This window comes from Aptenodytes forsteri, unplaced genomic scaffold, assembly GCF_000699145.1.
Source record: "Aptenodytes forsteri isolate BGI_AS27 unplaced genomic scaffold, ASM69914v1 Scaffold82, whole genome shotgun sequence".
In the NCBI taxonomy this organism is placed as follows: Eukaryota; Metazoa; Chordata; class Aves; order Sphenisciformes; family Spheniscidae; genus Aptenodytes; species Aptenodytes forsteri.
In genome coordinates this window covers 405,333-418,088 of record NW_008795490.1, presented here as the reverse complement: position 1 = coordinate 418,088, position 12,756 = coordinate 405,333, and the positions used below count along the sequence as shown (strand labels likewise).

The following is a 12,756-nucleotide window of genomic DNA, read 5'->3' as shown; positions in this document are numbered from 1 at the left end:
GGAAGCAGAAGTAATCTTTACCACTTTTGAGGACTAATCTTTACCACTTTTGAGTACTCTGAAACACAATCACATTAACTATTACAGGAATTTGTTCATCTCTTATCAATGTTTCAAAATTCCATTGTGCAGTATGTTCCCTGAAGCATAAATATTTCAGATTCTCTCTCTCTTCACTCATCTTTATGACATATTCCTATTGCATCTCTTAAATCAGCCTTGTTTTAAAAATGCAGTTGTGCAACAGAGCAAAATTTATGACAACTCAAACAGGTTGTGAGAAGACAACAGGTTTTATATAATTACTTAACTAGTAAATGTTGACTTAAAGCATGCCATCTTCTGGGCAAATAAGCAGTTAAAGATCAGAGAAAGTTATGATTACCTGAAGTAGGCGATTTGCAGCGGTCTTCTGGCACCATTGTACCTTCATTAATATCACAAAGACCTGCTGGAACACAAAACCAGTGTATAATAAATACAGCTGCTATTTTACCCTTTCTTCCACTGCAGTTAGAAACTTCATTTCTTATTAGTTATGAAACAGCCAGTTGTGATGCAATACGTAACAGAAATTCTTTTTTTTTTATTTTGACATTACCCACAGTGACTGTAGTGTCACTTACTTCTTCCTAAAGCTCTTTGCAAAATACACCTCCTCATTAAATTTCAGTGAAAACCACCATATTTTCAGCAAGACAGACTTATCAGAACAGTTATTTATTTACATGCTATAGACATAAGTACAAATATCATTTGTTTTGAAAAAATCCTAGTTATACTAAAAATGTAATTGCAAAAGAAAGTCAGATGAAAGAGGATCTTGAAGATTACAACCACATGTGCAGTATGATGTGTGAAGCTACAGTGCCTTTTTTCAAATTATTTTCCCACTGTTACAGTGATATGCTTTGTATTTGCTGTTGCATTGCCAAGATCATTTTCCAGCAAAACTCCTTATTGATGTCACTTACAGAATTTAGGTTCTAGGGTGCTTATGAAAGCGTTCTTCCTTGTATGGAAGAATTTCACTAAATTCTTACATCAAATCTGATAATTTGAATAACTGCAATGTGTCAATATGTAAAAGCTCATTCCTTCCATTCCAGTGAAGGAAATAAAGCACAGGAGTCCACAATCAGATGCTAAAGATGGAAGTTGCCTCATAAGGGTCCTAAATATTATTCCATAGCACTAACTAGAAGTATACAAGGAATTTTTCTTTTTTCCTTTTTGACAAGAAATTGCTGTCAAGACTGCCCACAATTAAATATCAATAAAATTCACTTTTCTTAAGACTATTAATGCATCTTTAGGTTTATATAATAAAGTTTTCCTTCAGAAATTTCATGATGTGATACTAATGCAGACAAGCACATAATACTTAACAGTAATAGTTAAGAAATATTTGGTAAAATGAAAGGTTTTTGCATGCACACAAATATTTCAAATACTCAAAAAGCTTGAGAGGTGTAATGGTAATGGCTAAGGCAACAAGGGCTTACACATGCAAAGCCTGTCTATACAGCTGTATACTACACATTCACTAGTGCATCTTTACATATCTTGACAGACGACAAAAAAAATGGGAACAGCACTACTCTTCTATCGAAGCTTTTAAGTTTCCAATACTAAACCAGACGTTAATCATTTAAAAGGAAAAAAGGTTCTCCTGAAATATTGTTATCAATGTGGAACACATCATGTTGCATTCACACACAGTTTCATTTATGCAAAATAGTCTTTTTTAAGATTACTAAGAGCATGTACAGCCTGAACCTCAAAACTCAATGACTAGGATTAATATGAAATTGTCAAATGACCTTAAGGCTTGGTTAAACCTACACTTATCAACAGTCCAGGAACTGATTTCAATTCTAAAGTGTATGGTGAAATCCCAGGTGGAATCTATACCTTTCCATTACACAGGAGAAAGAAAAAAGCAATTTATTTATTATCTATCAGTAAATCAATGAGCACTATGGAATAATTATGGTACATATTCTCTAACAAAGTATAATTTGACCTCTGAAAGTACCAGAGTTTTAAACACGTATGGGAGTCTAAATGTTTCGTACTAGACAGGGTTGTGTAAAAAGATTTCTCAAAAATCCAGGTGCTGCTCTCCCAACAAGCAATACAAGTTTTAGATAGTAGCAGTGCTGAGAGAACAAACTGTACTGTGCGTTTAGAAATAGTTGTGTTTCCAGATCATGCTCCTTCAGGAGCCAAACTGAACAAATCCAAACATGCAGTTCAGGAACTTAATTTCTTCTTTCCCTTAAATATTTTCATTCTTTATCTTTATAGGAAGAGTTTAGCTTCTCACACTAGTTTTCCTATAAAAATTCCTGCATTGACAGGAATAGTCTTTAGGCAAGAATGAAGCCACACACCAGCACACTTGATTTCTTTGTAAGAAGTCTTGAGGCTACAGTTTGATCAATATACATCTTAATGAATAACTCTGATCAGTTGATCCAACAAAAACCCCCAAAACATTCTCTCATCATAAACCTATGCACTAATTTTATGCATTAGGTAAGATTTATCCCACTAAAGAGTAAGTGTGCATTATGACAATCATTATGACACAAACCTTGGAAATCTAAGCATAGCCATCACTGCTATTATTTAAGAGAGAGCAGAAGGGACAGGAATAGATAAAAAGTAATTTTACCTATGACTGTATTAGTAATTAAACTAAGCAGAGAATAACAAGAATGATCTGAGTTTGTGAACTACGAGGGTCTGTCCATGACCAATGAGAAGAACAAACTGGTGTAACACTCATTACTGCTGTTCATCTTAAAACCCCAGGCACCCTGATAGAAGCAGTGTGTGCACTGGCAGTAAGACAGCTCTCCTGGAAAAGTTCTCTGGTTTCAGGCTTACAGCATATGTGCAAATTGCTATGGATTACAAAAGCAAATTGATCCAAGAGTTTCCATTTCAGAACTGCAAAGACTACAACATGCTAGATCACAAATATATAGAAAAGTGACCTTTTAATAAGCTTTTAGCTTATCTCTGAACTCTAGCAACAAGAAATTTGAAAACCTCCAAAATGAATAAAAACCCAAATAATGTCATTAAAGACAAAAATTACCATGCTGCATTAAAAACTCCCTAGAATTACACCTGAAATTAAGTGATGTATAAGGTAAGTTTCATGAGACATTTGTCAGTTTTTCACATAAACTTTAGGCAGATACATCTCTGAAGAAAGTGCAACTTGACTGGAAACCCGCCTAGTTAAAAATTACAACTAGAACTAGCTTGATATGAGGATATAAAAGTTAGAATTAAAAACAATTAACCTGAAAAAGGGAGTAAAAAAAATCCCCAAACCCAACAATCAAACTTTCTGATTCAGTTCTGGACTTGGCTTAGCCACAGCTGATGTTGGTCTGATTTAGCTGAGGTTTAAGTTAAAAATTCAAATAGAGTTCATGTCCAGATCCAGTTCAAGGAGAAAGGTGACAGGGAAAACTACAACAAGCAACCCCAGAAGAGTTCTAGGCACGTATTTTCTTCAGGTTTGGCTCAACCCCAGTTCTGAATCCCTTATAGATTACATTCAAAAAAGGCTTTTTGATGTATAATAAAAATAAAAAGTCACATGCATGCTATTTTTTCAGAATCCTAAACTGCCTCTAGCAGAACTAAGAAATACTAACTTACAAAAGGTTGTATTATACTGTACTAGTTAAGAAGTCACAAAATCTTGTAACTCCCGCTAACAGTAAGTTGCAAAAGAGTTAAGATTGGTGTCCCTATGTGAACTTAATTATGTAACTAAGCAAGGAAAAATAACAGCTGTCCATAAGTTTTGGTGTTTATTCATAAAATTACAAATTGTTTGATAATTTGGTACCAATATTGACTTTCTTAATGGCTCCTATCATATTTAGCAAACAGTATATCAAGCAAAGGTCTCTAAACAGTGTAAGCCTCCACTGTGTATAGAGTTTTCATCACACTATAAAGCTTTTACTTACACATTTTATGTCTTTTGGCACATGGCCAAAGTTGGGCTTTTTCCCCCCACTATTATGATCTGAAGGCAAAGGTTGACTTTGTTTTTATCCTTGACAAGCATCTGATGACACTGTCTAGAAGGCCTTCACGAAACACATATACTGCATGCTTTACAAACTATAAATTGCCACCCAAAACATGTGAGTAATATACCTGGTATGAATCACTGATAAATTCCAAAACACGATCCCAACTGGGAGCTTGTATCTGTTGAGCTAGCCTGAAATGACAGTTTACAGTCTAGCTAGTGTAGAGAGCCTTGTCTCTAAATAGATGCTGCTTTAAGACGGGAATCTGAATTTCTTTTCTGAGTAGAAAAAAATAAGATGACAGAAACATACATCATATTCTTGCAACACAAGGGAAGGGAAAAATCTTGCATTTCCATTCATATTTTAGAAGATATGTAACTCTTACTCTATGAACTTTTTTTTAAAAAGTCTTTTTAAATTTTCAATTGGTTGACTCAGGACATCCCATTTACTAAGTTACAAATACGTAAGCAGATACTGATGATCTATTAAATAGACATTTTATGCTGGAACATACAGAATAGCAGGGTTCTTAATGAGGAAGAACCAATTCTTGCTACCTTTTCTTGGTAAAATCTATGGAAGTGGTTGAGTAACAGAGAATGATGTTTTCCTACTCCCCTCTACAGTGCTATAATTTAATATTTGGTTCTACCAGTCTTGGGATACAATGTACAATAACAATATGCTGCTTTGTTGCATGCTGTCTGAACCTGAACTTAATGTTACTAATTAAGAACTTGTCCAAATGCATGGATAGGCTAGCATGATTTTTTTTTAATTACACTGTGGTTGTCTCAAAGAGAATGGGAAATATACTCAGTTTCTCTAACACAACCACATTAAATACATAAGCACTTTTTCTAGGAAGATTTAGAAATTAAGTACTAATACTCCCTGAAGATTATTAGAGCTGTACAGTAGTTGAAAATGTCTTATTTGTAGAAAAATAAATTTAGAAGTATTAAAATACAAATGTTTTAAAGATAAAGAATTCAATGAAGGCATATCTTTCAAAACAAACCCAAGAAAGCATAAGTTTCTTGCATTTTTGAAGACACTAAACGCAGATATTAATGTTCAAGAAAGGGAGAATGCAAAATCCCAAAGTGGTCTGACTAACTCTTATAGTTCCAATCCTATAATATAGTGAAGGATGGTTCTTTAATGTAACAGACTTATTATTTGAGGAAAATTACACAACAATAATGCTTTATTATTGAAGTTATTGAAGTCTGGGCAACACATACATTGAAAGAACTACAAATAATGAGAAATATTAAATGATAATTCCAGAGAAATTATTTTCAGTTTTTAAAAAGACTGTAGCTCCAGCTAATCAAGATATTGGTAGGATGGTGGAGGGAAAGAATTAACTACATGGTTAAGAAATTAACTCTTCCATACAAAACCTGTTTTAACCTATTCCTAAATGAAATAGTCCAGGTAAATTCAGCTTTACAATCGTTGGCTTCAGAAACCATTTATGGGACTTCTGCCCATCTTTTGCTTCCCTCCACAATAATAAATCAGTGGCAGATGCTGGTTTTTAGTTCTGTATCATCTTAAGGTGGAGGCATTTCTTTTATGCCTAGCTCTCTTTCTCCCTTGGCAGCAGAGGATGGAAGCCTATACAGAAAGCAGTATTTGGCTATTGAGCCTACCTTCTCTCCAAAATGTATTTCTTTTTTCTTGTTGGGGGAAAAAAATAGGAGAACTAACAAAATTGGACTGCAATCTCCAATCTTTTTTTTTTTTTAACTCCAGGTCATTCTTCCCTTAGCTTAGCTTTATTCTACTCTCCTTCACTAAAAAATAGGGTGAGATTACCTACCTCTGCCCAAGGGCAGGAGAAAACTGGCACCCTAGGGAAAGGAACAGTGTTACGCTTTTAAAAAAATCAGCTTTACATTCTCCAAATTCTTGGATGCTGTGAATGATGGAATAAGTCAGAGAAGCCCTCAGGTAAATCACGGTTTGATGGGTTACCTCCCTCGCACAGGCACCTGAACTTCAAAACTGCTTGGAAACCCCACAGGGCTGTGCAATACACAAACACCTCCACTCTTAATCCCTATGAACAACATCTTTGTAGAAATAAATTTTCATTTGTAATAGACAAATCACTGTCTTTTACAATGTATAATAATAATAATCATCATCATCTAACACTAGAGTTCTGAAGCTTTTTCTGCCAGAAAGGGGACCAAGCAAGGAAAGCTTCTAGCCTCAGATCTCAACACAACACTAAGTTTGGTAAGATCTCGGTCTGTAGACATCAGTAACTTCTGAGACTGGGATCTCCTTTTGATTTTGATATTTATTTAAAAACACAAAATACAGAGACTATTACAGTTGCTTTTTTCCCTTGAAGTTTCTTTTAAAGATACCATGAACAAGAAATACGATAGATGCGTGATGGATTAAAACCAGTTTCTAGAAGTAAAACAATTACTTAAAATGGACTAAAAAGATATTTATGGTGAGTGAACAAGTGCAAAAATAAAATTCAGATGTTCAAAAATATTTTATTGCTGTGAGATGACTTACTTATATAAGAGGTGCGAAGCTTTTTCACAGACACTGAATATAAGTTAGAAAGGCCGCACATGCAAGAAGCCACAGTCAGCATACCTTTATGAAGCAATGAGAAAAGTAAAGACGGAGACACTAACAATACATTTGAGACAGAAAAGCCAGCAGAATAACTTGTATAACCAGGTTTATAAAATGCTCTTGCCATGCAGATCATTAGTACCAAAATGTAAGATGCAAAAATATGTTTTCATCATGTAACAGTTATATTCATGAGAAAAAAGGACTTCATTCATGAACATCTTAGAGAGACAGTTGTAACTCAGTTATGCAGATGCAATACATTAAAATAACAAAAGCCAAGAAACCAAAGCAAGTAACATTTAACACTCCAAAAGGCAGTTTAGAGGAATTAACAACCAGTAAAAGTTTTATTAAAAAAATTACTTTCTAAAAGAGAAAACTTTTATTTATTAGAAGAAAATATTTTATCTGACAGGATACCAACTGCGTATGTTCTGCACTATGATTTTTAGACCAGTTTCCTCAGTTGAAATAAGCTGACTGGTGCTAACTGGATCTTTCTCAAACCAATGGTTTACTAAAAAACATCTTAGAGCATCCATTTCAATTTGAGTAAAATATTACCTAAAGAACTTACCTGGACTTTATTCTGGGTCTCTTAAAATAAAGCAACCAACATTAGAGCACGAAGAAGTTTTTTTAAACAGTTTATTTCCTATCGAAAAATAATCACTTGGGGCAGCAGTGACACTGTTTATCATTCCGCCTTTAGCCATTTTCTAAATTAACTTAAAAGTATCCACCTACATAACAAGGATGAGAAAATAATTTAAAAATACTAAATTTCCCTTTTGGCAATAAAAAGCTTGGCATTTCGACTGAAAAGTCACTTTCCTCCTTAGCTGCAACGGAACACCCTTCTTCACGATATTTTTAAAACAAAGCCCTTTTTTCAAAAAAGATTTATTTTACCAGTTTGTATTTGGAAGTTTATTTGGTTCATTTAAATCAAAGGCTTCCTCTCAAGCATAACATAACAGCATACACAACATAACATGCTTTAGCTTACCAGGGACATTTCTAGTCAAAGTTTAAAATAGGAAGCCAAAAGATCCCAGCAGATACACTGGCTATCTGCAAACATTAATGGGTTTATACAAGTATGTGATATGGGTACTAGGTTTATCAGAAATACCAGGATACTTCTACTTCTTCATGCTGTGTTAAGTTAAAAATCTTGTAAACTGCATAAATCCATTGTGCATTTATACTTGTATCTATTCACACAATGTTTTCCCATCTGCTTTTTCTTAAAACATACATTACACTGAAAAATAGGTAATGATATCAAGCATCAGTAGATTCCACTAAGCAAGTTTTGAAGGAAACGAAGTAACAAACCTGCAATAGTGACATTAAGGACAGATCAAGAAGAAAGAATGAAACCACAATGGAGAAAAGTATGCTTGTATTCAAAGAATATACACTAATAGCCCAGATAAGCTCAGAAGAAAGGCACAGTTGGTTAAAACAAGTTTTGGGTTACTCACCTCCAGACGGTTGCCGAGTTTTTCGGGGAGATCGTGGCTCCCTGCGATAAGGATCATTGGAGCCATACAGTTCAATAGTGCCTAGATTCAAGAGCACTGTCTTCTGGAGGTAATCAACCATGGCAATACCATTACAGTTTCCAAAAACTACTCTGGAAAAAGAGAAGTGGAAGGAAAGACAGTGCTAATCAAATGTTGGTAAAGTTTTACATTGGTATTTCTTGCTGTTCAGCATTTTAAGGCTTCCTAATTTTTATGAATTACTCTAAATTACACGTATTTATAAATTACTATTTCAGAATGCGGTATCATTTAATTGTTCTCTTGTAAAAACATGACACTGAGTAGAACAGATCACCACCATTGTACTTGCCAACCTATCTGACAGAGCCTTAAATGACACTTACTCTTGGCTGTACAGTGCCAGGTGAGGAAGAGTGATGCTGATTTGTTTCTGATGTTGCATCATCAGGATCTGCCATGATCCAAAAGGAATTCTCTTTTAAGCACAGGAGACTGATTGTCTCTTGTGTTGCTGTGCAGCTCATGTGAACACACATGGAGACTTAATTTTTAGTAGATAATTTTAAACCACTTTAACAGAATGAAAAAAGTGTGTAGAATATACTTACAGGCCGTACGCTGAGTTGACTGCTAAGCTGGTTATCTGTTGAGGAGGTTCTCCACTCACCCACACTAGCTGAATAACTAGCTCAATTTGGTAGCCTGGAGATTGCTTGAGAGGAGAATTTTTAACTCTGCAAAGTAAACAAAGCATGGTATCTTTTTACGACTCTCCACAGTCTCCATTTTTTCCTTATGGGCTCAGAATTAATTAAATTCTACACCACATTGGGCTTTAGAAAATTGGAAAATTGCAAAAAATCAACACAAACACATAAAAGCAACCAGAAAAAAACCACATTGGAACTGGTCATTCATTTCTTTATGGGCCCTTTTGATTCATTACCTAATTGAAAATTAATTGAGCAATGATCACAAATACTTCATTTCTCCCCTCTTCAGAGCAAGGCATAACAGCGTTAGCATGCTTCATTGACTTGAATAAAGGCATTCAGTGTCTAAGGGGAAGGTGTTGCCCATTCTTTTCAGAGTTCCCAGAGGAACTCTGATTTAGAGAATGGAAGGGGGTGAGGGGTGCATGTGGAAGAAGGATACTGAAAAAGAAATGGAAGCATAATGTATTGAGAGAAATGCAAACAAAAAGCTGATGATATGGTAGAAAAAAAATGAAAGCAAATTAAATTATTATAATGGTAGACCAGTTGTATGAAATGAACCTGGGAATGGGGGAATTGAAGCTCCTGGAAAGATTTTGTTTGCATGTTGATGAACAAACTTATGAATGTTCTGCAGAAGGGATTAAGTCTCACCTTTTAAGGTGAAAAAAGTTACATAGAACATAGCTCCTCCGGTTCCTGAATTCCTCTTATTTTACCCATTCATTCTCAGCAATGCATATTTTCGTTTGCCAATATTTTACAAAAATTCAGAATTTTCCAATTTTTCTATTCCATCCAGTTTTCTTTAGAAACGCACTTCGGCGACTCAGTACAACCAATAAGATACAAGAAATCCCACACAGAGAAAATAACCCCATCAGAATTAGTTGTTTTCTGGATGGATTCACTTAAAGAATTAAAATCCAAGTTGGTACCTTAAAACTTCAGAAAACAAAAGTACATACATATCTTATTTTTATATCTGAAAATGAAGTTCAATGTACATTCCGTAAGGAAAAGGTGATGGTTCAGAGGCCTCATAATGTACTCTTGTAGAAGAGTTAAAAAAAAAATTGTCTTTTAACTTCCATTTCTCAAATGAGTAGAAGTTCACACACAAAGAACCTTAAGGAAAAAACTCCCATTTTAAAAAAATAGGAAAATTGGTCAAAGACCTACACTGCAAGCACTATGAGGCATCATGCAAAATGAAGATCCATGAGAATGGGACACTTATTTAATTCTGTTTCCTGTTCCCAAAACACAAAGTAGTTCCCTTGAAGAGTTACGAAAAAATACATAAGCCTAAAAAGAGTTACCTCTCAGTTATTTGTAAGCATTTTCATTGCTTCTGATTTGGCTCTAAAAACCTAAGGCTCTGGAAAACTAACAGGTGAAATCTATCCATACATACTTGGCCTAAAGTTAAGGACAGCCACAAAACATTAAGTTGATTATTCATTTCAATGGACAATAAGACTTCAAAGTAACTATATTGCTGCTATTGAACGTGTTTGCTCTAAATCATGAGCATCTGTAACTATACTGACATCTATGCCGAAGTTTCCTAAAGCAGGCAGCAATCAAGGTAAGAGTTTTCAGTTTTTTTTTATTTTTAAATGAGCTTATAAAGTTTAAAGAAACTAAGATTGCAATATTAATTTCTTAAAACAGAACTCAACTTTCAGACATTTGGAAAATGTTGCTCTAAGAAATAAAACATTTTCACCAACAATGACATTTCTGTAATAATATTGAAGTACATATAGTCTCATCACATATTCCTGTAAGGTTTCACACTCAAAAGTATAACAGAATATACTTACTTTAAACATGGGACATTATCACGTAGTCCATCAGATGAACTGCTACTAGTAGATGGATGAGACTGGGGAACAATGGATTGAGGATTGGAACCTGTGCCTGGAGTTGGTAAAGGTGGCACCTGCTCACCATCTGGAGATTCAACATCATTTATTTCATATAACAGACGTACTTCCAGCATCTGTAAATTAAAGTAAAAAAATTTATCAGTAAACTCTGCCTTTCAAAAAACTAGATATGAAATAAATGAAGTGCAACTGAAGATACCAGTGATAAGTGACATCTAGGACTTTTCCAGCTTTTAAAAGATAAGTCATTTAATAAACAGTGCATCATAAACACACACGTAGTCTTCAGAAATACAGAGTCATACTATACTACAGACTGAATATCTGAAGATTGCTAAAACTTGAAAATCTAACTTATTTCCCAATATTTGTTTGCTGCTTAATATTGGAAAGAAATTAAATACTGGATACAAGACCCATTTAATTATCATTCTGTGCACATAATAAGTTCTCAGTTATGAAGACGACTTGTTTTATGTAGCTCAGGAATGCTAAAACTAAGAAGAGCTGAAGGCATACAGACAGCTACACTTTATACTGTTGTAGCACTGTACATGTGGGACTTAGTTCAATGTTTGATGTTGCACTGAACTAGACCATACATTTTAAAGACCTGTAGGTTCATCATGATTTCAGATTTCCTTCTGCTGGATCTATAGCAATATTAGTATTAATTGTAGTGCAGTGTAAAGAAAGTTTTCCACTGTTTTATTCTCATCATCTGCAAAGTAGAACTTAACTCATGGACTGAAACAAATAAACATACAGTATTTTTTAAAGCATTCTTAGTACTGCAGAATAGTTTGCTAGAGGCTGATTTGTAGAAATCATTTAGAAAAACTATTCCCTCAGAAGGGAATGTACTTGTACATAAGTAAACACCAGAAGGAACAGAAATATGCCTCATCTCCTTAAAATGAGACTTATCTGAAGGGGGCAGAATAAAAGGGGGCAGGGGGGAGAAAAAACAACTACATTACAATTAATGCTTTACTTAAAACATACAACATTTTATACTCACATGGCTTCAAGTTAGCTTTCAGCTCATACATTCATGTAAGTAAAGTTGCATGTGTGTCTCTGACTTAACAAAGGACTTCTCAAACTCTTGTAATAGAGCTCGTCATTGTATCTTATATAGAATAAAACAGTGATACAGCAAAGTCCTTAACAGACCTTAGGGCACGTCTGGCACACCTCTACTCTTCCAGTTCTGCATACTGCAGAAGTTTTGTCAAGACAGTTGGTAATTATTATGAATCAAGGGGAAAAAAAAAAAGGAATCAACTCCTCAAAAGCTTTCAAAATTCTTCAACTCCACATCCCATTCACTTCTGTTTTCATTTTACATTTGATATAGCAAATTTTTGATCCACTATTTGCTTTGATAGATAGAACAAAGAATTTTTATTGGCTGCAAAACCTGAAAAAGCCAATGAAAACGAAAATCTTGGTATGCAATTTTCACTTTTGCTGAATTTCATAATTTATTATTTTTCCTCCACAAAAATACATCTCCTCATTTTGAGGCAATTGGTTTTGTCCATTTCACTAATAAAATGAAAGACAATGAAGAAGTAAATTGCTACAACAGTCATCTTATAGCTAAATCCTACAAAGTTAAAAAATGGTTGTACTAGTTACCGGAATGACTTCTGTTGTCACTTCCTGCTTGCTGAACCTGTAAATAATGACATGTGCAGAAACTCCAGCTATGCACAGCATTCTACTTTCTGGACACCATGAGATGATCTGAATAGCATATGGATCTTCATCTACTATATCTGTGTTTGGCCTGTCATCTTTATTCCGTGATTTTTCAAATACTTTGGCTGTTTTTAGTTTATAGAGTACTTGCAGCGTTACTAGGAACAAACCAAGAGAGATAAAAGTTAGTTTTGATCTAAACAGATATTTTTCTCTTGTTGTTTTTTTTTTA

General features: G+C 34.4%; 1 protein-coding gene across 1 annotated transcript in view; it reads right to left on the bottom strand.

The window, feature by feature from the left end:
• Positions 1-12,756, bottom strand: part of STXBP5 (syntaxin binding protein 5) — a 116,956-nt gene that overhangs the window by 24,874 nt on the left and 79,326 nt on the right. The window contains exons 17-21 of the mRNA XM_019472623.1: positions 12,462-12,682; positions 10,752-10,930; positions 8,815-8,940; positions 8,183-8,334; positions 386-448 (exon numbers count right to left, since the gene is read on the bottom strand). Coding sequence (XP_019328168.1) covers positions 386-448; positions 8,183-8,334; positions 8,815-8,940; positions 10,752-10,930; positions 12,462-12,682 — 741 coding nt within the window. The remainder of the gene's footprint in view (positions 1-385; positions 449-8,182; positions 8,335-8,814; positions 8,941-10,751; positions 10,931-12,461; positions 12,683-12,756) is intronic.